This window comes from Phyllostomus discolor, chromosome 5, assembly GCF_004126475.2.
Source record: "Phyllostomus discolor isolate MPI-MPIP mPhyDis1 chromosome 5, mPhyDis1.pri.v3, whole genome shotgun sequence".
Lineage (NCBI taxonomy): Eukaryota > Metazoa > Chordata > Mammalia > Chiroptera > Phyllostomidae > Phyllostomus > Phyllostomus discolor.
Window position 1 is genome coordinate 16820082 of NC_040907.2, and position 25923 is coordinate 16846004.

The window sequence follows — 25923 nt, forward strand, 5'->3', positions numbered from 1 at the left end:
CACAGTTAACCCTTATGAGCCAGTATAAATAGGCTCTGACATACCACTGAATTTATGTTAAAGAGAGAATTAGGAATGAATATAAAAAATTATGTAAAAGTATACCCTACAGTGCTTTGGTTTTTTTGTAATTTTTTACTGTTGACACTATTACAAATGTCCCACATTTTCCCCTCTCTCTTTACCTACCTCCATTGAGCTCCTGCCTCCCCTCCCCTGGCCTTTACCACACTATTATCTGTGTCCACAGGCTTTGCCTATGTTCTTTAGCTAATCTCTTTCCACAGTGTTTTATATTGGTGGAAAATTGGTCAAACTTAAATTATATCAATAAAGTCCCAAACGCATAGAGTATAATATATGATGTTATAATATGATACAATATTATATTTATTATATTATATTATATTATATTAAAATTTGTGACTATGAGAAAATTATTAAGAACATGAGAAAGTATTCTTTACATAATGTCTTTTAATGTATTGATTTTAGAGAGAGAGAATGGAAGGGAGACAGACAAAGAGAAACATTGACTTGCTGTTTCACCCATTTATGCATTCATTGGTTGATTCTTGTATGTGCCCTGAATGGGGATCAAACCCACAATCTTGGTGTGTTGGGAATGGTGCTCTAACCAACTGAGCTACCTGGCCAGGGCCAATGGCTTTTTTTTAAAGATTTTAATTTATTTTTTAGAGAGAGAGGATGGGAAGGAGAAAGACAGGGAGAGAAATATCGATTTGTGGTTGCCCCTCATGTGTCCCCTAGTGGGAACCTGGCCTGCAACCCAGGAATGTGCCCTGACTGGGAATTGAACTGGTGACCCTTTGGTTCGCAGGTCTATTCTCAATCCACTGAGCTACACCAGCCAGCGCTGATATAATGGCTTTTAAAAAGAAGGTGTTGTCCTGGCTGGACTGAGCATCAGCCTGTAAACCAAAGTCACCAGTTTGATTCCCAGTCAGGGCACATGCCTGGGTTGTGGGTCGGATCACCAGTATCTCTAACATATCAATGTTTCTCTACCTCTCTCTCTCTCCTCCTCCTCCTCCCTCCCTTTCCTTCTCTCTAAAAATAAATAAATAAATAAATAAATAAAATATATTTTAAAGCAAGGGTTTAAATACATATAAGTTTCAGTTTACTGTGTGTGTTTTTTGTTTTGAGGATGAGATTAACATTTAAGTGTTTTATTTATTTACTTTTAGAGAGAAAGGAAGGGAGGGAGAAAGAGAGGGAAAGAAACATTTCTATTGAGGGATATTGGTTGCCTCTCATAAAGCCCCCAACCAGAGACCTGGGCCTGCAACCCAGACACGTGCCCTGACTGGGATTCAAACCAGCAACCTTTCAGTTTGAAAGCCAGCACTAAATCCACTGAGCCACGCCAGTCAGGGAAAGGGTGAGAAAACACTTAAAGGTTTTATTTATTTATTTTTAGAAAGAGGGGTGGGAAGAGAGAAAGGGAGAGAAACATCAATAGTTGCCTCTAATACACACCCTGTCTGGGGACCAAACCCACAACCCAAGCATGTGCTCTGACTGGAATTGAACCAACGACCTTTCACTTTGCCAGATGGTGCCCAACCAACTGAGCCACACTAGTCAGGCAAGATCAATTTATTTTTAAAATGTCATATGTAGAGGAAAAAAACAAAATGGTAGAAACAAAATACTCACAATGATTCTTTTATTTGTGTTTTTCAATATGTGACAAAACTTTCTAAAATGAAGATATGAATTTAGAAAAATAAACACACATTTTTTTAAAAAGTGTGTTTGTGTGTGTTTCCACAACCCAGACCTGCCCCAAGCATTTATCCTAAGAATTGAAGAGGTTGGGAGATTCAGAAATAGCAGGCTGTACCCTTGACCATAGTCTTATAGAGCCATCTTCCTGCCTTTAGGATATCAAAGGAAAGCCTTAACTAATCCCCAGACACTTTACAGGGACACTATGGCAAAAAGAAAATGACTTACTGATCCCCAACCCAAGAAGCTAGAAAGCCTACATACGGGTAGGTGAATATTTTGATTGCCTAAAAAACAACATATTTTAGAAAGATGAAATTTGTTTATTATATTACACATTGCAGCGATGTTGGCATCTGCTCATTTGTCAGTCAACACACATTTTTTGGGCACCCACCCAACACTTAATTTTTTGGAAGAAAAAAGTATGACTTTGGTTTGGTATTTGTTAAAAGGCAACCTCTGTTCCTTCCTCCCATTTTCTACACACTCAGCACTCTACTATGGGCCTTAACCGCTTCAGCTCATTTAATTATCAAAATCTCTAGGGAAGGAGATAGTAGTATTTCCATTTACACATGAAAAAATGGAATGTCAGATAACTTAAATCAAATAGAATATCAAATAACTTAAATTCCTTAATCAATAATTCATGATTTTAAAAAATTATTTATTTACTTTCAGAGAAAGGGGAAGAGAGGGAGAAAAACATTGATGTGAGAAACATCAATCAATTGCCTCTTAATGCACCCCTACCTGGGACCAAACCCACAATCCAGGCCTGTGCCCTGACTGGGAATCAAACCAGCAACCTTTTGCTTTGTGGAACAAAATTGCAACCAACTGAGCCATACTGGTCAGAGCAATAGTTTGTGTTTTTTTAGTGCTTATCTGGTACCAACCACTGTCCCAAGTGCTTTAGAAGTATCTTTGCCTTTACTTACTTACAAATGGAGTAAAGCTTTGATTATATACATTTTACTTATGAGTTTGAGGTTAAATTCCTACCCAAGATCACCCTGTTAAAACATGGTAAAGCTGGTACTAGCAGTGGACTTGGATTTAGAAAACCTGTGATGAAATCTTGTTTTTACAGTGTAATTTTGTACAAACCACTGAACAACTCAGAGCTTTAGTTTTAAGTTTTTAAATGAAGATTGTATACTTTTAAAGCACTTTGTGCATATATTATTATTCAATCAACAACCATTATTGAACACCAATTATGTGCACAGCATATATTAGGAGGCACTGGGAAGAAGCATAGATGAATAATTTGTTGCTCTGTAGTGATTTATAGAAAGGAGATCAGATACAGATATAAACAAGAACCCCCAGATACAAAGGAATTCTTGCAACTAGACTGGACCCTGGAATCAGACCAATCCAGATTTGAAAACTTAGCTCTACCACCCACTAGCTGTATGGTTTTGGGCAAATTATCCAGCCTTTTGGAACCTCAGTTTTTCCCTCTATCATCTTCTGTGTAATGTACCTACTTTACAGAGGTGTTTCAGAGGACTGAGATAATTAAGTAAATTACCCAGCACCATGTTTGACACAAAGCAAATGGTCGATCAGTGGATCATAATTTAAGTATATGTTTAATTTTATTTATTTATTTATTTATTTATTTATTTATTTATTTATTTTTAGGGAGGAGGAGGGAAGGAGAAAGAAAGGGAGAGAAACATCAATGTGTGGTTGCCTCTCATGTGCCCCTTACTAGGGATCTAGACTGCAACCTAAGCACGTGCCCTGACTGGGAATTGAACCTGCGACCCCTTGGTTCACAGGCCAGCACTCAATCTGCTGAGCCACACCTGGAGCTGAGCCAGGGCAGTATATGTTTAATTTTATAAGAAACTACTGAACTGCTTTCCAAAATGCTTCTGTATACCACTTCACAATCCCACCAGCAGCATATGAGGGTTCTAGTTATTCAGCATCCTCACCAACACTTGCTATTATCAGTCAGTTTAAATTATAGCTATTCAGGTGGATGTGCACAGATATCTCATTGTAGCTTAATTTGCATTTCCCTGATACCTAATGATTTTGAGCATCTCTTCATGTGCTTATTGGTTATTCACATGTCTTCTTTGGAAAAGAGTCTGTACAAATCTTTTGCCTATTTCTCCTTGGGTTTTCTTTCTATTAAGTTGATGAATTCTTTACATATTCTGGATACAGGTCTTTTACAAATATTTTCCCTAGTCTGCAACTTGCCTTTTCATTTTTTAAAAATATTTTATTTATTTAATTTTAGAGAAGGGAGAGGAAGGGAGAAAGAGAGGGGGAGAAACATCAATCGATCTGTTGTCTCTCACACACCCCCAACCAGGGACCTAGCCTGTAACCCGGGCCTGTACCCTGACCAGGAATCAAACCAGTGAGTGACCCCTGGGTCTGCAGGAGGATGCCTAAGTCACAGAGCACACCAGTCAGGGCTTGCCTTTTCATTTTTTAATGGTATCTTAGAAGGGCAGGGAATTGTAATGCCGATGAAGTCCAATTTATCAAGTTTTTATGGTTAATTTTCTTTTTCTGTTCTAAGAAAAGCTTTTTATATCCTAAAGTCTCAAATATTTTTTTTTCTGTTTTCTTGCAAAAGTTTTATGATTAGGTCTATGATCCATTTCAAAGTAATTTTTTTGCATGGTATGAAACAAGGGTTGATATTTGTTTTATCCTTATGGATACCCAGTTGTTTCTATACCATTTTTCTAAAAAGACTATCCTTTTAAAATGCTTTTGCCCTTTTTTTCAATCCTCACCTAAAGACATCTTTTCATTGCTTTTTTTTTTTTTTTAAGAGAGAGAGAAACATTCATTGGTTGCCATTCATTGGTTGCCAATTGGAGATGGAACCTGTGACCTGGGCATGAGCTCTGACCGGGAATCAAACCCAAGACCTCTCCATCTATGGGATGGCACTCCAGCCAACTGACCACATGGGCCAGGGCTTAAATCACTTTTGTTGAAAATCAATTGTGTGGCTCTGTTTCTGGACTCTCTATTGTATTGATTATATGTCTTTATGATACCATACTGTTTTGACTACCATAGCTTAATAGTATTTATAGTGTATTCTTAAAAAATTTTGCTCTCTCTTCCTCGGCGCTGCCTACGGAGGTGGCAGCCATCTCTTACTCGGCACCATGGCAGCCCTCAGACCCCTCGTGAAACCCAAGATTGTCAAAAAGAGGACCAAGAAGTTCATTCGGCACCAGTCAGACCGTTATGTCAAAATTAAGCGGAACTGGCGGAAACCCAGAGGCATTGACAATAGGGTGCGCAGAAGATTCAAGGGCCAGATATTGATGCCCAACATTGGTTATGGGAGCAACAAGAAAACAAAGCATATGCTGCCCAGTGGTTTTCGAAAGTTCCTGGTCCATAACGTCAAGGAGCTTGAAGTGCTGCTGATGTGCAACAAATCTTACTGTGCTGAGATTGCTCACAACGTCTCCTCAAAGAACCGCAAAGCCATTGTGGAAAGAGCAGCCCAGCTGGCCATCAGAGTCACCAATCCCAATGCCAGGCTGCGCAGTGAAGAAAATGAATAGACAGATTGTGTGCACATTGTATTTGTGTTAATAAAACCTTAAAATTCTGCCCAAAAAAATAAATAAATAAATAAATAAATAATAAAAAATTTTAAACATTTTATTAATCCGCCCTGGCTGGTGTGGCCCAGTGGATTTACTGTTGGCCTGTGAACTTAAGGGTTGCTGGTTCGATTCCCAGCTAGGGGACATGCCTGGGTTGTGGGCTAGGTCCCCGGTTGGGGGCATACAAGAGACAACCAATCTATTTTCCTCTCCCTCTCTTTCTCCCTTCCTTCTCCTCTCTCTAAAAATAAATAAATAAAATCTTGTAAAAAATTATTGATATCTGAGACAGAGGAAAGGAGGGAAAGAGAGAGAAAAAACAAAACATTGATTTTTGTTGTTCCACTTATTTATGTATTCATTGGTTGATTCCTGCATGTGCCCCAGAGATCAAACCTGAAACCTTGGTGTATTGAGATGATGCTCTAACCAACTGAGCTACCCAGCCATGCCATTGTAGTAAGTCTTAATGTCAAAAAGTTTGTCCTCCTCTCATATATTTTTGTATGTTCTCTTCCTTGACTTTGTGTGGTCTGACTATGATGGGATTCTTCTTTTTTAAATAGTGATCCAGGATCAGAATTACTGGAATGTAGGATATAGCCAAAATTAATTTGATTGTATACTGGCAAATTGCTCTCCAGAAAGGCTGCACTAGAGTCCCAATATCCTCCCATTTTGGGTAACACTTAACATTACACAGCTTTCTAATTTTTTGCCCATCTAATGTTATACTCTGATATCTCCATGTTGTTTTTAAAAAGAGTTTTACTGAGAACTCATGAACATGGACAACAGTGCGGTGATTGTGGGGTGGGGAGGTAGGTAGAGTTGGAAGAGGGTATAAGGGAGATAAATAGTAATGGGGAAAAGTACAATAAAAATAAACTACTAAAAATAAATAAACAAAAAGAGCTTTACTGAGGTAAAACTGACATTCACTAAACTGTGCATGCTACAATTTGATGTATTTTGACATTTGTGTATGCCTGTGAAACCATCTTCACAAATAGATAATAAATATATCCTTCACCCACAAAAACTTCTTGTGCCCCTTTGATTCTGAACTTTTTCATCTGCAAAATGCAGCTCAGTTGTAAGGATGTGTGATATGAGCTGAGCTTGGGGGGTCTGGCACATAGAAGGTGCTGAGAAAATAGAGCTAGTATTACTGTAACTGTACAGCAGGGTAATTGAGTATATAGGCCCTGGAGTTGACTGCCTGGGTTGCAATCCATCTCTGCTATTTGTTTCCTAGGGCAAGTCATTCAGCATCTCTATGAATTAACTTCTCCATCTGTAAAATGGGAATGATAATGTGGTATCTTCCTCAAAAGATTGTTATGAGGATTAAAAGGGTTAATGTGCTTAAAAACATTTTTTTCTCTGTCGTAGGTAATTGAACAATTGTAGCCAGACTTTTTCAAATTTTGAAATAGTCATTAACACCTTCTCTGACATATAGAGGTTTGGGGCTTCAGCTTGATAACCTTTGAACTAAATATGGCCTTTCAACAGTCTCTAAGAACTCTTCTAAATTTGGTCTCATAAGGTCTATGATTTATTTAAGTGGTAATAGTAATTTTAGGAATTACCGCAAGAAGGAATAGGAATGTACTCTTGTAGACTGTGAAAACAATTCAATACTATTTTTTATCTACTCTCTTGAAAATAACAATAATGATATCTGAGCAACCAGCTCCCTCTTAGTATGTAACACCCAGGGCTTATGTGAGTAACTCATTGTTAGTGTTTTGTTCATCCTGAGTCTCTGTGGTTGAGCACTATAATGTACATATGAACAAAAGGACTTACAAACAGCCTTTTGGAGAATAACATTAATAGTAATAATAATTGCCAACATTTATTTGGTGCACAATTTGTATCAGACACTATTCCAAGTGTTTTTTATTAACCTACCCCAAAAAGTAGGTGTTCTTTTATCTTATAAGAAAATTGAGGCCCAGAGAGGTTAGGAAACTTGCCAGCGTTCACATTATTAGAGTGATTTATGGCTAAACTAAGGAATTGTTGTAGTAGAAGAAAAAAAAGAGAGCCTATTTTGAAGAAGATCTTGTTTCTTATCTGCTTTTGTCACTCATTCTGACATGACTAAAAGTTTACAAACTGGCAAATGAGTCAACCACATATGTAAATAAACATAAAAAATAAGAGTTCTTACCAAATGATTTTTACCTTGACCAACCTATCATATAGTCTCCACAAAGAGAAAAACACTGAATTTAGAGTTAGAAGAGTGATCAAGACATAGTGGAATATATCTTGGAGAAAAATGACCAAGATCAAACTGTTGACTCTTCAACTGCTGTGTGGCCTTACCCAGCCTCTCTGAGCCTGTTTATTCAGTAATAAAATTTGAATATATATACTTATATAGAGTTTGTAAGAAGTCAATTAAGTTAGCTTTTGTAAAAGCACCTAACAGGTTATTTTTTTCTTTTTCTTTCTTTTTTTTTTTTTTGTATTTTTTTTCCCTAATGGGTTCTAACATTTAGTAGGAACTAAGGACATGCTTAGTGAATGCCTAGGGAATCTCGGAAGTAGAGCCCAAAACAAAGATTCCTGGGTAAGAGATTAAGGAAGTGTTATAAGAAGTCAGTAAGGGCATAGGGGATGCAGGTCAGGGAAGGGAAAGAAGACAAGCAAAATGAGACTTTAGGCAGTCCCAGTGAGGGTACCTTAATCCCCCAGGGAACTCAGGAGTATAAATTCCATTGGAGACAAGTAAAATGGGCTTTCAAACTCCCATATCCAATTAGTCATTTGCTGGAAACCAAGGAAGAGGAAATGAAGGATCAAAGCCATTCTGGTAGCCTTAGGACCATCCTTCTCAGAAGAGCTTCAGGCAGTGGTTACTGGAAGCAAAAGTGAACAGCAGCCAAGGGAAGGGTGAGAGAAACTGGTAAGAGATCTAAAAAGGTATGGGTTGAGCAAGAATACTATCTGCTATAGGATTTGGGTTTTTTCCCTCTTTTGAAAAGTGGGGCTCAAGTCCTTGCTTTGCTAGTTACCAGGATCAAATGCAACAACATAATGAAAGCCTTCTGGAACTTAAAATGTTAGATGAATTATTATTTTTTTTTATTCAACAAGCATTTACTGAACTTCTATAAATCAGACACAGTACTAGTTGTTGGGATAGAGATGATATATATCTTAATACAGGATTTGTAAACTATTAAGGAACTTTTAATCTAGTGAGGGAGTCATAAGGAAATAGAAAATTATCTGACAGTGTATAAGTGATGTTATTAAAGTAACAGTGGGGAAATGGAGCCAGTGGTACAGGGCAGGGTGTCAGGGAAGTTTTCAAGTGGATTGAGCTGATGCCTAAAAGATGGGGAGGGGTTTGTCAGGCAGACAGCCAGAAAGGGCATTTCTGGTAGAGGGAATAGCACAAACAAAATAAAAAAAGGTATGGAACTGCCTGATATATCAGGAGACTTGAAAGTTCAACACAGAGGCCTTGAATACCAGGCCTAGGGGTTTAAACTTAATCCTGGAAGGCAGTGGGAGCCATGGAAGAATTCTGAGCTGGGAAATGGCTTGACCAACTTTGCATTTTAGAACAATCACTAGGCAGGCAGCAGTGGTGGAAGAGAGACCAGACAGGGAGATCAGAGGGGAGACGATTAGAGTGGCCAAATCAAGAGTTCAGGGGAAGCACCCACACGACTTAGATTCCCGGGTGGAGAGTGGTGTCTTTTAACCAAGAAAAGAAAGTATTATTTTGCCAATTGTAAAGGATTGATCCCAGGCAGGAAACCAGGGATTACGGATAAGACTGGGGAGAACCTGTAGCCAAAATAAATTATTAATAACAAATCATATGGAATATCAGACTCTTCAAAGTACAGTACTGTCACAGCCATTATTGGGTTGATCCTAGAACAACCCTGGGGGAGGAGGGAAGCAATTGACAGATGAAAGTCTTAAACCACAGAGAAGCAAAGCTTGTTGCCTGTAGTCACACAGGAATTGTTCCTTTGATCTAGCTTAATAAAATATGGAATTAGAACCCAGGCATCTTTTAGGGGAAATGAGTCTTTCCTCCATTGCACAAATTAATGTGTCATTAAATTTTTGAAAACATTAAAAATTAGGAAAAAGTGTTTAGTCCTTCATGGCCTTATAAAGACCTTCCCGATAGTATTTTGGTGTGGCATTTTCCCCCCGAAATATTTATTTTCTATGTTTAGGTTTTAATCTGTTTTATTTTTATGTTACATTATAAAATAAACACTAGATCATGTATTCTCACACTTTTAATATTTTTACTAGGTTCAGAATATTTCACCAAGTTTTAATCATTTGCTAGTTGGTGGACATTTGGTGTGCTTCTTAAATTTTCTTGTCAATATAAAATGATCATTGCGATAAACATCTTTATACACATTGCTTTCTCTGAATTTTGGCTTCACTCATTAGAACAGGTTTCCAGGGTGGAATGACTGGGTCAAAGCAAAGAACATTCTCTATCACTCTTGATACAATATTGTCAAGTGTTTTCAAAAAGGATTGTACCCACATTTTTTGGACCTCTTTTTTTTTAAAGATTTTATGTATTTGCCTCTCCTAAGCTTCCTGAACAGACACTGAACCCTCAACCCAGGTATGTGCCTTAACCGGGAATTGAACCAGTGACCTTTTCTTTGAGGAACAACACTGAACCAACTCAGCCACACCAGTCAGGGCCATCAGCAACTCTTGCTATTAATCACATTTTCTCTACCTCACAATAATAAAAATAGAGAGCAATACTCTTAAAAGAAGGAAGATTTTAACTTCCAAAACCGTTACCTTGGTCATCCCATTTCTTGGCTGTTGTTTCTCTTCTGAACAGCAGATGGCAGGATAATCCCACAACAGGTTGTCATGACTTAATTGCAATGAGAAGAAATTGCTTTTCCCACATGTATTTCTTTCCTGAGATAAATAGTATGTAGGGTATGTGTCTCTTCACTGAAAGTAAGATATATAAAAAGGTGGATTTCCAGCAAGGAATACCAAGGTAGCTAAAATAAATTCTGAGCTTTAGGTTATTATGTCTGTACAAAACAAATTTCTCAGAAAGTAGCAAATGGAAGTTGAAAGCCGATTGTTAAAATTCCACATATTCTAGATTTCCCCAGTTAATAATCATAAAAAGTTTATAGCCAGAAAGTCACAGAGGCCCTTCTGTTGTAATTGTTAGAGTTTAGAGTCAGTGGGAACACCCTTCTCACCCAGGGGATTTTAAAAGCCAATCTCACTCCCTCCCCATAACCCTCTCCCCTAGCACTCATTTCCCATCCCTTCACAAAATTGCCAGGGTAATTGACTCTTAGATGAGATGAGTTTGACTTTCTACCCTGATTTTGTAACAGAAGTTCTTTTGGTGAGGTCCTTTGTTTGAAAATACACAATAAAAATGGCTTTAGAATGACTTCAGAGGATTCTTTCCTTTTCTGGTGCCAACAACAGATTCCAAAGCAGCTATTATTCGAGGTGGGTGATAGGATCCCTTGAGACTGTTTAAGTATCAGTTTTCAAAGTGCTTAGGAACCTGAAATGTCCTGTATGGTATATTTGCAGGTGCATAATTGGCCAAGTGCTCCAGGGGTTATAAAGACTGCCTTCCTGTAGTTGGAATAGACAGACTTAGCCTCTTACTGAAACTGAAGGCTGCAATGTTGATAACAAATCTGATTCTAACTCTCCCGTGTCACTGCAGCCCAAAGGTGCCTTTGTCTCCCAGGAGAAAGAGTTTGGAGGTAAGTGAATGGCTGTTAACCAGACCCGTGTAGAAAACATTGCTAAGAAAAACTTTTGTCCTGACAGTGTAGGTTTAGGGCTGTTGCGTGTGAAGCAAATTTGCTTTGTTCATAGCCAACCTTCCTAAATGCAAGTATTGCGAGCTGACTGGAGCTCTGGAGCAGCAAACGGCGTTAAAAGCAGACTTTCAGAGGGAAACTTTAAGCATACAATGGCTTTGTTTTTGTTAGACACAATTCTACAACCTGGCTTTTTTATTACACTAACCAAAATAAATCTGAATAAACTTAAAAGGCTACCTTGATGTCAAAAGAAAATGGATATTGTCTCTCCTGAACATGTTTGAATGGTAGTACATAATCCTAGCTACATCCAGATAAGACTACACCTCCTCCCACAGAAAGCTTTCCTGGATTGTAATATCACCAAGAGTATTCACTTTGGGGTTTGATGATTCCAGGCTGTCTTACTAAAAACTTCCAAATACTTTGCCCACTCTTTTACTCTTCCATTTGTAGTTAATACTGTTTGTGCTTAGTGGTGTTCTGAACTCCTTCCATTCCTCAAGTCCCGTGGCATTTGATATACCTGTGCAGCAGGAGCTTTCATCATACCAAACACAGGGTGGTGTTTAGTGGAGAGGGGTCTAGGAGGGAGAGAAGAAAAGCCTATGCTCTTCCCTAGGTCATGTCAGTGGGCTCCTTTTAAGATTAAATGCATCTTTAAATATTAGGATCTCCATTTATGAAGGTATAAGTGGAATTGCTTCCCTCAGACAAACCTGAGGTAGAGGATGTAGGTGTCACATTCAAATCAAAGAGGTGCCTCTCAACAGAAAAGATTTAATCAGCTCTCCTTCCCAGGATCAGCTGCCAGGTTTGAACATTTACTTTTCTGTGTTCAGGCAGGAGACACTGCTAATTATGGGAGCAATTCCCATGGATACAGAGAAGAATTGTCTGAGCTGGGGAGTCAAAGCTCTGACCAAGATGGGTCTGAGAAGAGAAATGCCCCCCAACATTCTCAGAGGAAATTTCAGAGTTGTCAATGGACCTGCCTTTTCTGAAGGAATACCTTTATAACTGACATTTGAAGATATGGAAACATCCTCTCCTTTCCTTTCCTGACTCATGTGTTAAGAACCCCCCCACTCCTTTTCTTTTTAGAAATGGAATTTAAAAAGTGGTTTCTTTTATTCAAGCATTATCTCATAAGCTTATCTTGAAAAAAAACGATCTTTACCAAGAGTGATTTTCAGAAATGAAAGTACATGAAGAGAAACAGTCTTGGCCATCAGGTGAGACAAAATGGCACAAATATTTGGAACCTGTTGCCTTATCCTTGGCAAAGACACCACTGAGTCCTTTCTGCTATATGTAAAGTAAGTCATGGCAACATTTACCTTTTATGTATTACAAGATCTAGACTCACAAGTGAGCTTCTACAACATCAATTTGAATTTATATTCTGCCCCTTTCTTTCTCTATTATGTAGAGCACCTGCTCCCTGTTCCTCCCCCACTCCTCCAGCTGTCTGTCTGTCTCATTTGTGTCAATTAAGAATTCAATACTGCTTGATTTAATTGAATGACTTTCCCTGTATAGAATCCCAACCACAGATAGGGCACCAACCATCTCTCCCATTGTCCAGAATAAAAACTCTAAAAAGCCACATGCATGCAAGGGTGCCTTAGAAAAGAGAAGGGGTCCTTATTGGCTTTGTCAGTAAACTGGAGAAGACAAGGAGAGCAAGACTGAGTTTCTAGTTATGTAGTTGGTGACCTAAGTGGTTCTTAGGCTTAGAAACCAAAGAACCAACTGGAAGAAATAAACCTCTATGCTACTTCCTAGTTTACAAAGTGCTTTCCCATCCTCAGAATGACTTTTCAGTCATTGAAAGAATAGGGTCTGTTCTTTAGTCACCTGCCTCTATTTATTGAATACTTACTATGTGCCAGTCAGTGTTCTAGGAGCTGAAAACTGTTCTAAGAACAGAAAATAAAATAAAATTCCTGTCCTCTTGGAATTTGCATTCTAAAGGGGCAAGGCAAACAATAAACATATAAGTAAGCATATGGTGTACCAAAGGGTAATAAGTTATGGAGAATCAGAGAGCATAGGTAAGGGAGATAGGAATTATGGTTTGGAGAGAGTTTTTTATTTGTTAAAGATGGTCAAAAGACTCCCTGAGCTGAAACAAAAGAAGCTAGCGAGCAAGCCACACAAATGTGATGGGGAGGAGCATTCCAGATACAGGGTATAGTAAGTGCAAAAACCCTGAGACTGAAGTTTACTTGTTGAAGGAGTCCAGTGTAGTTGAATAGAGTGAGCCAAGAGAGAGATGTAAGAGATAGGTCAGGGAAGTGGAAGTGCAGGGAGAAGACTTTATACGGCCTTGTAAGGCATTGCAAGTATTTATTCTGAGTGAGATGGGAAGCCACTGGAGAAATGACGTGTTTTATGTTATGACTTATGTTTTAAAAGGTTTATTCTGGCTGCTATGTAGAAAACAGAAGATAGGAGTACAAGGGCAAAAGCGGGGAGAACACTTAGGAGGCAACTGCAGGAATCGAGGCAAGAAACGATGGTGGCTTAGGTCAGGGTGGCAGCAGTGGAGGTGGTAACAGTGGTTAGATCTTGAAGGTAAAGGTCCCAGAATTTGCTGCTGGATGTGGTGGGCGGGGGTTTATGAGAAATAGAGAGGAGTCAAATACGACGGGGGAGGATTGGATATTGTGGATGTTTGGGTCTGAGTGACTATTAGGTAATCTAGTGAAATGAACAGAGGCCTTCAATCAGAGGTCACACTAAATCTCAAATTCATGGCTTCTGTGTTGTGTAATCTTGGGCAAGTCACTGAAGCTCTCTGAGCATTCGTTTCTTCATCAGTAAGAAAGTGGTAATGATGATATTAATTAATACCACTCTCACAGGTCTATGGTGAAAATTAAATGGGATGTGAAAATACTTAGAAAAGTACCTGGTACAAAGATACTCGATGTGTCAGTTGAATTTCGGTATCAGTGGTTGATACCTTCTCATATTGCAAGAGACTTTATTTCCTCAGAGTAGCCTTTCCTGACCATTATTTTAAAATTGTTTTCCCCCATTATTCTTTCTCTTGCAGGGTTTGTTCTTTTTCATTTAGATAACTTAATCACAATTTATAAATTCTGTCTACCCACTTATTATCTGTCTCTTCCACAAGGTTATAAGTTTCATAAAGCCAGGGACCACCACAGTATATGTGAAATACCTGGCATAACACTTGGCTCACAGTCAGCTCTCAAATATTTGTTGAATGTTGGATGATTTATAAGACTTTTACTAGTATTCTACTGTAATTCTTTTTTTTTACATCTTATATTCTCTACATTTTGCACAGCTCTGTTGCATTTCATTGCTAAGTGGAAACATTTCTCTTGGTTGAATCAGGAAAGCCCTTGACTCTTTTCTTGTGTACACTATGTTGGGGTTAATGTCTATGTATAGTACTAACACTGGTTTCTATTTTTTGTGTGTGCTCACTTGTCAAAGCTGTACTTGTTTTTAGAGGCAGGTAATAAAAAAAAAAAGACCTAAGCTTCAATTTATTTAAGAATCCTCACTCTTGTCCACCCAAATTACTGCAGACGCAAAGGGAGTAGGAGGACAGTCCAAGAAAGGGAAAAATTGTGAGCAATGGCATGTAGCCTGGTGTGTATGGAATACTCAGGAAACACCCATAGTTTTTGGTGACTGGGGCAGAAGTGACAAAGGTCAGGTTGGTTACATAAGATCTAGTGAGTTGGAAATGTTCGCTTTTATTTTCTGTAAGAATTCACGTAAGATCAGTGTCACTTCTTCCCTAAAAGCATTTACCAGTGAAACCATCTGGGCCTAGAGCTTTCTTTAGGGACTTTTCATAACAAATTCAATTTATTTAATAGTTAAAGGACAACTCAGATATTCTATTGCCTCTTGTGGCAATAAGTTGTGTTAGATAAGGCTTTGAATGTTAACTGAACCATGTTTTCTTGAAATGAACTATATTTTGGGGTCATTAAAAGGTTTTATGTAAATGAGTGACAGCACTTCAAGAAGGTTAATCTGGAGACTGTACAATAAGCGTTTGGGAAAGAGGTCAGAGAAAGGGGAGAAACAGAGGTGGGGAAAGCAGATAATGGGCTTTTATAGAAATATGAGGAGTAAGTGACAAGGGTCCTGACTAGAGTGGTAGTGGAAATAGAAAAAGAACCAAATTCCAGAAATATAACCACTTCTTTATCTATATCTGCTTTTGCCTGAACTAGGGTATTGATAAATTTTAGTACTTAATAGAACATTGTGCTGCTTCTCAGCTTCTACTCTGTCCAAGGTGGAAAGCATTCCTTGTACCAGAGCCCAGTGGTAGAAAGGTATAATATTTCTCCTGTGATTTAGACTTCTAGCCTTTAAGACTCAGGCCTTAGGAACTGGTGCCAGCTGTCTGTCCTTTTAGTTATAAGTTTAATTTCACAATTAGCTTTTACAATATACTATTGATATTTCCCTTTTATACGACAGATGTGGTTTCACAGGGCATCTAGAGGTTGCTTAAATTCTGTAAGTAAATACTGTGGTGGAGCTGTTTTCCTAATTTGGGAACTGAAATAGCAGCTCTGATGGAGGGAAGAAATGGGATTTAGAATCAAGAGACCTGAGTTTTAACACTGGCTCAAACACTTATTAAATGTGTGACCTAAAGCAAGGCACTTAATCTCTCTGAGCCTTAGCATTATGTGTAAAGTGAGCATAGTACCAGTCTCGCAGATTTCAGTTTGTTTTAAGAACCAAATGAAAGAAACTATTTTTCATTTAAAAAAATAAATAATTCATTTAAAATCCATGGGGTCAAATATATGGTGACAGAAGATGATTTGACTGGGTGGTAGGCATACAATGCAACGTGCAGATCATGAATCATAGAAATGTACACTTGAAACCTGTATAATCTTATTAACCAACATCACCCCAATAAATTTAATTAAAATAAAATAAAATCCAATGTCTATTTCTGTGAATACATATTAGTTAAGTAGATAATTAAAATAAATGAGAATCTTTTAGCTGAAAATTAAAAGAAATTTTATGTGTTTGTTTGTTTTGGGGGTAGACTTCCATACATCTAAGTGATGACTGTGTTGGTACTATTTGGCTTTCAGGAAAAAAAAATGTACTTTTTGATATGAAATTTTCAATTAAGCCTTAGAAGACTATAGTTTTCAGGATTGAATAACTTTCAAAGAGGAGGTTATTGTGCATTTAGCAAAGGCACTAGAGTTAGGTTAAAATTGGCAAGTTTTAACTCTTAACCACTTATCTGCGAGATTATCAGAAATTTTCTTTTCTCAGGTACCTACACATAGCTTGCTTTCTTACTCCTTCAGGTCTTTACCTAGTGACACCTTTGCAGTGAGAGCTTCCCTGCGCATTCAGTTAAAAAAATTTTTTAAATTTTATTTATTTGTAGAGAGAAGAGAAGGGAGGGAGAAAGAGGAGAGAAATATTGATGATAGAGAAAACCAATAGATTCTTGACCAAGCAGAACTTGCAACCCAGGCATGTACCCTGACTGGGAATTGAACCTGCAACCTTTCCCTTTGCAGGATGACGCCCAACCAACCGAGACACATGGGTCAGGGCCCATTCAGTTTAAAATTTAAAACTTTCACAACATTTCTCATTTCCATTTTCTGCTTATTATTTTTTCCATAGCATTTATCATTTAATGTATAATTATTTAATTTGTTTATATCTTGTACTACTATAATGTAACCTCCATGAATTTTGTCTGTTCATGGTTGTATCTCTAGAAATAGAACAGTACTTGGGACATAAGAGACACTTGGTAAATATCTGTGAAATAAATTTAAAAAATATCACTGGATTTTCTCTTTAAATTTAATAGTGTAAGAATATGAAAAATCTAAAATATGGCATTTTGACAAACCAGTGATGGGACTCTGGGTACTCAAAAGCTTCTTACATGGGGCACAGAAGACCAAAATGTCCACATTTAAACTGAAAAGGTCCCCTTCTCTCAACTCTGAGATAATTACTGGAAACTGTTATAGTCACTATTTACTTTATTGAGGATAGTAGAATACAGGAAGAAGCAGAGGGATACCCAGGGTCATCTCTTTAAGAGAATGTTCTCCCAAATCTTGGGCTCTGGCAGTTGGCTGTCAAGAAAGTTTGGGAATCATTAAGATAATCCTCTTCTCTCACTTCCAGGGCATTCTCTCTGAAACACAAATACCCCACAAAGGGATCACAGCTTAATCCTTCACCATTTAACACTTGAGTTGGATTTAGGATAAGGGGTAAGGACTGGGCAGGAACACTCATTTTACTAATTTTACGATTGTGCCTGAGGGAGAAGATGACCAGCTTTTTCACCTACCAAATTCCCCGCGCCCTTAACTAACACTCCACAAATACTATAGATTGCAACTGATCAAGGAAGATCTGTGTTTCTAACTAGCTAAAATTCCCTCAATTCTATCAACCTGATCTCTGCAATTGTAATTTCAAAGAGATCTTAAGGAGGAAGAGGAGATTTGGATTCCTAACAAACCAAACTGGTATCACACAAAGCAAGCCAGGCTATCTAACCTCCCGATTTGTGCCCTGAGGTGTAGATTTGGCAGTGGGAGTGCCCATTGATGAGGTCATCATGTAATATAAATAATTACACATATTGTAGTTTATACCCAAATGTTTATATTCAAGTTGAGTGACTCTTATGCCATGAGCTGTGAGCAGTGATTCTCCAACTTCTATTAGGGGACTGGCTATACCTGGAGCAAAAAAATCCATATCCCTGGGTCCCATCTTAGATCTAAAAAAACAGAATTTCAGGGAGGGTACAACCTAATAATTTGTGTTTTAAAACAAGGACCTGCCCTGGCTGGCGTAGCTCAGTGGATTGAGCTCGGGCTGCAAACCAAAGCATTGCAGGTTCGATTCCCAGCCAGGGTACATGCCTGGGTTGCAGGCCAAGGCCCCCAGCAACCACACACTGATGTTTCTCTCTCTCTCTCTCTATCTCCCTCCCTTCCCTCTCTAAAAATAAATAAAATCTTAAAACGAACAAACAAACAAACAAATAAGGACCTGACTCTGGCTGGTGTGTCTCAGTTCCCTGTCAGGGCATATGCCTGAGTTGTGGGATGGATTCCCAGTTGGGGGCAGTTGGGGGCATGTGAGAGGCAATGACATCCATGTTTTTCTCCCTCTCTTTCTCCCTCCCTTCTTTTCTCTCTGAAAATAAATTAAAAAATAATAATAAAACAAAGACCTGATGATTATCATGAATCCCCAGGGGAACTCCTGTGAGAGTAATGAACAAAGTACTGTGTATGACATGGACCCTGACTTTAGAAATGTTATAACTTTATAGTTATTTGGAAAGTTAGAACTGAGATAAGAAATAACTGAACATGGTTTGGCACAGTGGTTGGTCGACATCATACACATATTACCAATGTGAAGATAGAAGAGGAGAAGTGGTGGGGAAGATTAAATAGAATAAGTAAGATCTTGGTGAATCTTGAGTTTCGAATAGGATTTGAATAAAAGGATAGAGGAGCATGTGGAGGGTGAGGAATCAGTAGGGAAATGAACAAAGGTTCAGAGGCAGGAACACAGAAGCATACTCTCAGAATATTGAGTCTGGTCAGATTAGAATATACTTTGACCCTGACCAGTGTGGCTCACTTGGTTGGGTGTCATCCCACAAAGCAAAAGGTCACCGGTTCAATACTTGGTCAGGGCACATGCCTGGGTTGCAGGTTTAGTCTCCAGTCAGGGTGTAGGAGAAGCAACCAACTAATGTGTCTCTCTTACATTGATGTGTCTCTCCCTCTTTCTCCCTCCCTTCCTTTCTCTCTCAAAATAAATAAATAAAACCTTTTTAAAAAAGAATATACTCACTCACATATTTAATGAAGAATAAGCAATAGGGATTGATAGGTAGGATTAGGCCAGATTATACATGGTCTTGGAAGTCAGGCAGAAGTAGTTAACCTTCCTGAGGTGGGAAAATAGAGAGTAAAATTAAACCATTAACTGAGAAAAATCCTCTCTGAGTGGCAGAAAAGGTATGGGTTCTGGTGTACACTTGAAGGTTAAGTTTTCCCCTTCCTCCTCTTAATTCTGAGGTTCTCTCCAGCACAGGAAAACTAGCAGAGGGACCTGTGGGAAGATACCTGTGTTTTTCTTCTCACCCAGTTCTCTAATACAAATCTTCTCAATCTCTGATACAAATTCCCTTTGCCTCTTCCTTTTGAAATTAGCAGAAAAGTTCCCAGGGAACCTGAAAGCTGCTTCACACTTAGAGCAATGCTTACTTTTAATGCTAGAAACCCATATGGCTCTGTCTGTAACCCTAAGGTAGTTTTCTAAATCCTGAGCACATACTGGCCTGTAAATTCCCCGTAACTCAGGAAGCAGTTTACCTACACAGAGTAAAAATGTGTTGCTCAGAATTCTCCTGGTTAAACAACTTGTGGCCCTGGCTGGCATGGCTCAGTTGGTTGGGCAGCATCCTGCAAAGTGAAAGTTGCTGGTTCAATTCCCCATCAGGGCACACGCTTGGGTTGTGGGCCTAGTCCTCAGTTGGGGCTCATGTGAAAGGCAGCCAATTGATGTTTCTCTCCCTCCATTTCCTTCTATCTTAAAAAATAATAATAAAATATATTTTTTAAAAAAGGCCTTGTGGATTGTGATGCTGTAAAAAAACATTTTTAGGGTGGAAGGACACAGGAGGTATGGTATGTACATAGGTAAGCTTTCTCTCTCTTCTGTTTCTTTGCTGAACCCTGAACAAAAAGTTTTAAAAGCCAATGTGTGAGCCAGAAAGCCAAGCTCCTGGGTGATTGAGGATTTTCTGGTTTCAAATTAAACAGAAAACTAAATTAGCAAATTAATTGTTGGATGTATTTTCCTAGGCCCTTCATCAGCTGCTGCAGGACCAGTAGCCAATCAAAGAAGCCTTTTGGCTGCTCTGGAGAGGGGGCAGGGTTCAGAATCAGGTTCTGCTAGCTACCAAGTGTCAGACATGTTAATTTTAAATTACTTTGGTACAGCTTGGTGTCAAAACGATTAAAGCATGAAGTGAAAAACAGGACCAAAGGAGAGAGAAGGGAAATCATTTACCTTGCATCTGGAGCAAGGACACGTGCAAAATTCTATTTCAGCTGGCTATCTCCTATAAGTTATGGATGTTTTAAGCTTTAAGCTCTTTAGTGACCAAAGATGAGACGGTTTTGTGATGGTCATGGCTCTCCATTTCCTTTGTATAATGTCACTATGTCTATAATAGCAAAATCTGTATCACAAGCACAATTATAGCCACACTTTCTTCCCCCATCCCCGATAAAACTTAATTCTGAATTAGCACACTCCTAAGTATATTTTACATGTAATATATCATATAATCCTCACAAAAATGCAATGATATTGGTGTTATTTCCATTCCACAGATGAGAAAACTGGCTAGTAGAGGCAGAGATGGGGTCCTAGTCCCAGGTTTGTTCTATTTTACTGCCATACTGCCTTCTCTCCATTTTCCCTTTTGGGTTGAAAGAACCAAACAAGGCTGTTAAGACAATTTCATTGCCCCTTTTAATAGTGTGCATGTTTTCTTTTTGTTTAAAGATGCTGCTGAAGTCAGCCTTATCTTCATGAAACAGCAAAATCTTTACAGAACTAGTTTCACTGGTTGGCTTGTCTTTGTCTTTGAACCCAGCTTTACCCAGCTGGTTCCATGGGCTTCATGACAACTTTTGCTTAAGATGAGGGCCATCTTATCTGAATACTGTATGTGAAATATAAGACTGAACTCCTCTGCTATTGCTTTTCAAACTTCAACACAAAGCTGTACTGCTTGAATTCTCTCAGTCTGCCATTGATTTTTAAGATCCTGGTAGCATGGAATTCACAATATTGAGCTCTGGATGCTACTAAATAAAATTTAATGACACTAGGATATCCTAATGGTACCAAATGATACCCAAGCCAACATTCAGAATAATATATATTTTTATAAGATTTTATTTATTTCTTTTTAGAGAGAAGGGAAGGGAGGGAGAAAGAGAGGGAAACATCAATGTGTGAGAGATACACTGATTGGTTGCCTCTCATTTGCCCCCAGCTGGATACCTGGCCCAAAACCCAGGCATGTGCCCTGACTGGGATTTGAACTGGCAACCTTTTGGTTCATAAGTTGGCACTCAGTCCTCTGAGCCACACCATCCAGAGCTAGGATAATATTGGTAATGCTAAAACAGTTATCTATAAACACAAGACTTAAATAATTGCTCACTTATAAATGTAGAAATACCGAATCTTAGAACTTCAGAATGTTATCAGCTGATTTTTAGTGAGTGCAAAATTCTTTTCAGCAACCTAATGTGGTAGGCTATATTGTTTCCCCCTGTTTTAGTGTCCAAGTGAATGACAGAATGAGGATGAAGGGTACCTTAAACATTAGTCCATCCACCAAGTGCATTTTGAATGCCTCAGCAATGGATGTGGAGCTTGTTACATTAAGGCAGTATTTTCATGACTTCTTTCATATTCTAAGTTAAAATGTATATCTCTGAAACTCCTAACCATCAGTTTTGGGGAGCCTCTCGGGACAAATCTAATTATTTTTTTTACACAGTAGCCTTTCAGATATTTCAAGATGGTTCTTTGATCACTCATAACTTAATTCTTTCTTGTAAGCCAGGGTTTCAAGTCTCCTATCTTGGATGTTTGCTCTTAATTACATTCCTCTAAAAGTGAACATGTTACTTAGATGTGGTCTAACAAAATGAAGTAGAGCTCTTTCTTTGCTTGTTCCTGATGCTGTATTTCTATTAATCCAGCCTAAAATTGTATTTAATTTATCTAAAGCTCTATAGGGGGAAAAAACAATCTGATTCCCCACTACCTCTCCCTGTCACGCACTTGGTTTTCATGTTTATGTTCCTTTTCTAGTTCTGTCATAACGCACCCACATGCTTCTTTTCTGCATGACCTTGATCGTGTTTCGTTTTTCTGTACAGTATTACTATGTGCACATGTGTTACATTTATGTTCTGTTGGCTTCCATCACCTTATTTTTTCCCACTTCAACTTCTGGTTTCTACCTACTTCAACATCAGAGAATGCAAATCATTTTCTAACATCTTGCTTCTTTATAATGTGAGGTAGGCATGTTCTGAATCTGGTGAGGCTGGATGTGTCTGTCCTAGTTAGCATTTACAATGCAAATGCTGACAGTTTGAGGCGGGCTTTCAAGGGAGTAATGTGATTTTGGAATGCATTTCTTAAGCAAATCTCAACAAACTTCACTTTAACTGAAGTTCTAGAGGAAAAAACACTGCCCAGGACTTGGTCACATAGGGGACATCCTAAATGTAAAAGGTGGCGAATTAATGGTAACTTTTCACTCTAGGTTAGTTAAGGTGATAGCCAGCTTGAATAATAAGCATAATAGGTTACATCCTGGGTTCAAAATCCTATTTCTGTAGGTTCCAGCCTAGGTTGTCTTGGACTAGTTATTTAAATCCTTTGTTGCCTTGTTTTTCTCTCTATAAAATAGTGGCAACAGTTGTACCCACATTTAAGGCCTGTCCTGAGTTCATTTGTATCAAGAACTTTGAATAGTTCCTGGCTCACACATAGCAAAGGACAGATATTATCACTATTCCTGAATGTTGGAAGAGAATTCATAGCTAGAACAGAAGAGATGATTTCTTTCAGGCACTTAGGTTTTCTGCCTGTATCCTTGCAGGCCTCATTTCAGTGAGCCACAGTACTGAGGTTTTGGCTTTATAAGGAAGCAGTCAGGAGGCTCGAGTCATTTGTGAATGAATGCCCCTCAACCTGGGGCTGTTGAGAAGAAGCTGGGTAGAAGAGTTACTTCAGAGGGAGAGTAAAGGTTAGAATCTATTGGGGAAGAGATCCTTTTTTGCCTGGCGGGGGAGGGAGCTTTCAGACAAAAATGAGTAAATGTGGGTCCTAGTGAGGGCTGTGGAGTTATAAATTTTACCAAAAGAATCAAGTGGTCTATAATGGGCACTCTTTTAAAATCTCTGTATTTAAAAAAATGAAAACATGACTTCTTCCACTCCCCCAACACCCTCCAAAAAAAAACCCACTTAATTTTTTTTAATTTATTGATTTTAGAGAGAAAGAGGAGGGGCGAGGAGAGACATCAATTTGTTTTACTTTATACATTCAATGGTTGATCCGCGTATGCGCTCTGACAAGGGATGAAACCCACACCTCGGCCAACTTGGCTACCGGACCAGAACACAACACCATATTTTTTAGTCCTGGTCATAGAGCAGTTTAGTACAAAATTCTACAAAATGTCCAAGATTCCATACAAACTTAAGTTTGGTTGTGTTGTATGGGCTACAGAGTAGACTCTACACGAACAGAAGAAATTAGTTTAGGTTGTGTGAAATTGTGTCAAAACACATTAAATAAATGCAAAGAACCCAGAACAAAGAAAATGATTAAGCTAGTTTAACTGCATTCAACCCACTATGCTAAATCCCTGTAGGGGGCTCAAATTAAACAACAAATTTGTTTCCGTGGCCTAAATTTCTCTTCAAAGAAAACATTTTTTCTTGTAATTCTGATAAATTTGTTTTCATCTTCCACATTTCTTACTCCCTAGAGAAACTGGGGTGGAAATAACCTCACAGACTGGGTTTTAGGAAGACGTCGACTGTGGAGACTGGAATAGAGGGCGCTTGGCGCTACAGCTGAGGCGGCGCTGGACAACCTGAGGCGCGGGAGGTGTGTGATTGTTCAGCCCCAGAAAAAGGCTCCGGCAGTGAAGCAAATAAGGCTGCGAGGGAGGTAATAAGATGTAATTATAGCAGTTATGTGAGTGCCTGTTTATGGGGTCTGGCAGCAATTTGGTTGAACACCCCTCATTTTGAGAAATTTGTAATTTTGGCAGAAAGAATTCTTGCCTTAAAATTTGGCACGAACCCTCACAGTTTAATATTGCAAAATCTGGGAAATGTTGAAATGTGGCTGCTAGTCTAATTGAACTTTTTCAGGCTGTTTCGTATTTTTTCCTGTTGTATTTAGAAACAGACGTTTATCTTCCTAAAAGTTCACAAAGGGTTGTTTTTTTTGGGGGGGGGGCGGCACAAACTCGTCAGCTTACAAGTAGATGTACTTCTGTAATAAACTCTCATGACTTAAACCGTTGTCATGTTTAAGGAAAAAAGGCCTTATTTTGGAAAACCCAAGTTGCTTCTGTTAGTAGCCCTTTAAAATTCTCCACAATCAGTATTTTAACTTCCTTTGAGTCAGCATACAACGTGGTGTAGCTCTTGGTTTTTATCCACCGACTGCTCCCCCCAAATTTATTCCCCGTTGTTTTGAAGTAGAAGGGACATCACTAGGCTGGAATGAAATGTGGCCAACTCCGGCTGGGACCAAGTTGGCCCAACCGGCTTCTCTGAAGTAACTGGAAGTTTTCTGACAGAAAACTGGTCAGTTCTTAAAAGTTTCGGCTCCGGTTCCCACGGCCCCAGCGGCTGCGGCGCCCGACCCCCTCTCGCGGCCCGGCTGGGGCGCGGGTCACCGGGCGCTGTGGGCGGCAGGGGGCAGTAGCGGGAACCCGTTGTTCTCCGAGCGGGGGTGGGGCGGGAAGCCGCCTCTCCCGTTTCCGCGCCCGTTCCCTCCCCTCCTCCTCTCTGGCCTTTCCTCCCCTCCCCACCGGGAAAAGGGCGGGGGAGCAGAGCTTTCCCCCCGGGACAGAGGGGCGTGTGCGTCCCCTCCGCTCCCCTCCCCCCGGCCGGGTTCTCCTGGCTCCGAGGCGGGAGTTTCCAGGAAGAGCTTAGAGAGTGTCGCACCACCGAGCGCACGGAGACATCAAGTAGTCCCTCAGAGCGACCTTATTAGAGAATTCTAGCTGCCAGGAGCTGTCGAAGTCGGAAACCCGAAAAGATAGGGAGTGGCGGCCTGGCCTAAGAGAACCAGGGAAAGAAGTCCGGGCTCCCGCTTTCCATTCCTAGGGAAAGAAGTGCGGGGGAGGCGGAACGAGTTCCGGCGGAGGGCTCGGGCGCGCCCGGTGAAGCGCCGCGCGGTCGAAGTGCTCACAGAGTTAAAGTGGGCGGGAAAACCCGGAGCGGACTCTCCTTGACACGCCCAGGAGCTCCCACCCCATTCTTCGTGGGGGAGGGGAACGAAAAGAGCGAGGGGGAGAGGAAACTTGCTCCCGTTCCCTGTTCCCTAAATCAGCACTGGAGAAACAAGTGGCGACCCGCCACAGTGAGGGACACGCGGCCGGCCATAAGTCCCAGCGGGGTGGCAAAGGGCTGCCTGGCTCCTCCTTCTCCTCTATGGTCCGCACCGTCGGCGCTGGGTGCGCGGTCAGAAGCGCAGGCCTGCGAGCTCTGAAGCTGGGCGCGCGCATGCGTGCGGTGGGCTCGCGCTTCCCGCCCCTTTCCTGAGCGCGTTCGCTTTTCCCCCTCCCCCCAAGTTCCTCAGCCGCCACCTCTGAGCCTCCCCCGCTCCCAGCCCTCTCTTTTCGGGGGAGGTAGCTTGTCTTGCCTGTCTACTGACTAACCCCTTCACCCCAGCTTCGCCCCGCCTCTCTTGAGCTTCGGTACAAACTCCGCAGCTAGGGCTCGGCTTTCACATTCCCGCCTCCGCCCTCGATCTTCCCTCCCAACCCTAAAGCACTTCCTGCAAATTGCTCAGTTCTCGCTCCTCTCAGTGCCGCCTCCTACGTGCTC

General features: G+C 39.9%; 1 protein-coding gene and 1 long non-coding RNA gene across 2 annotated transcripts; both read left to right on the forward strand.

Moving 5' to 3' along the window:
• Positions 1-949: 949 nt before the first annotated feature.
• LOC118500543 lies at positions 950-19052 on the forward strand. Its single transcript, XR_004903109.1, has 2 exons — positions 950-988; positions 18958-19052. It is a non-coding gene; the product is annotated as an uncharacterized LOC118500543 (long non-coding RNA).
• On the forward strand, positions 4859-5375 carry LOC114496478 (60S ribosomal protein L32). Its single transcript, XM_028511938.2, has one exon. It carries the CDS (start codon positions 4917-4919, stop codon positions 5322-5324), a length of 408 nt encoding a protein of 135 aa, XP_028367739.1. The 5' UTR covers positions 4859-4916; the 3' UTR covers positions 5325-5375.
• Positions 19053-25923: the final 6871 nt, after the last annotated feature.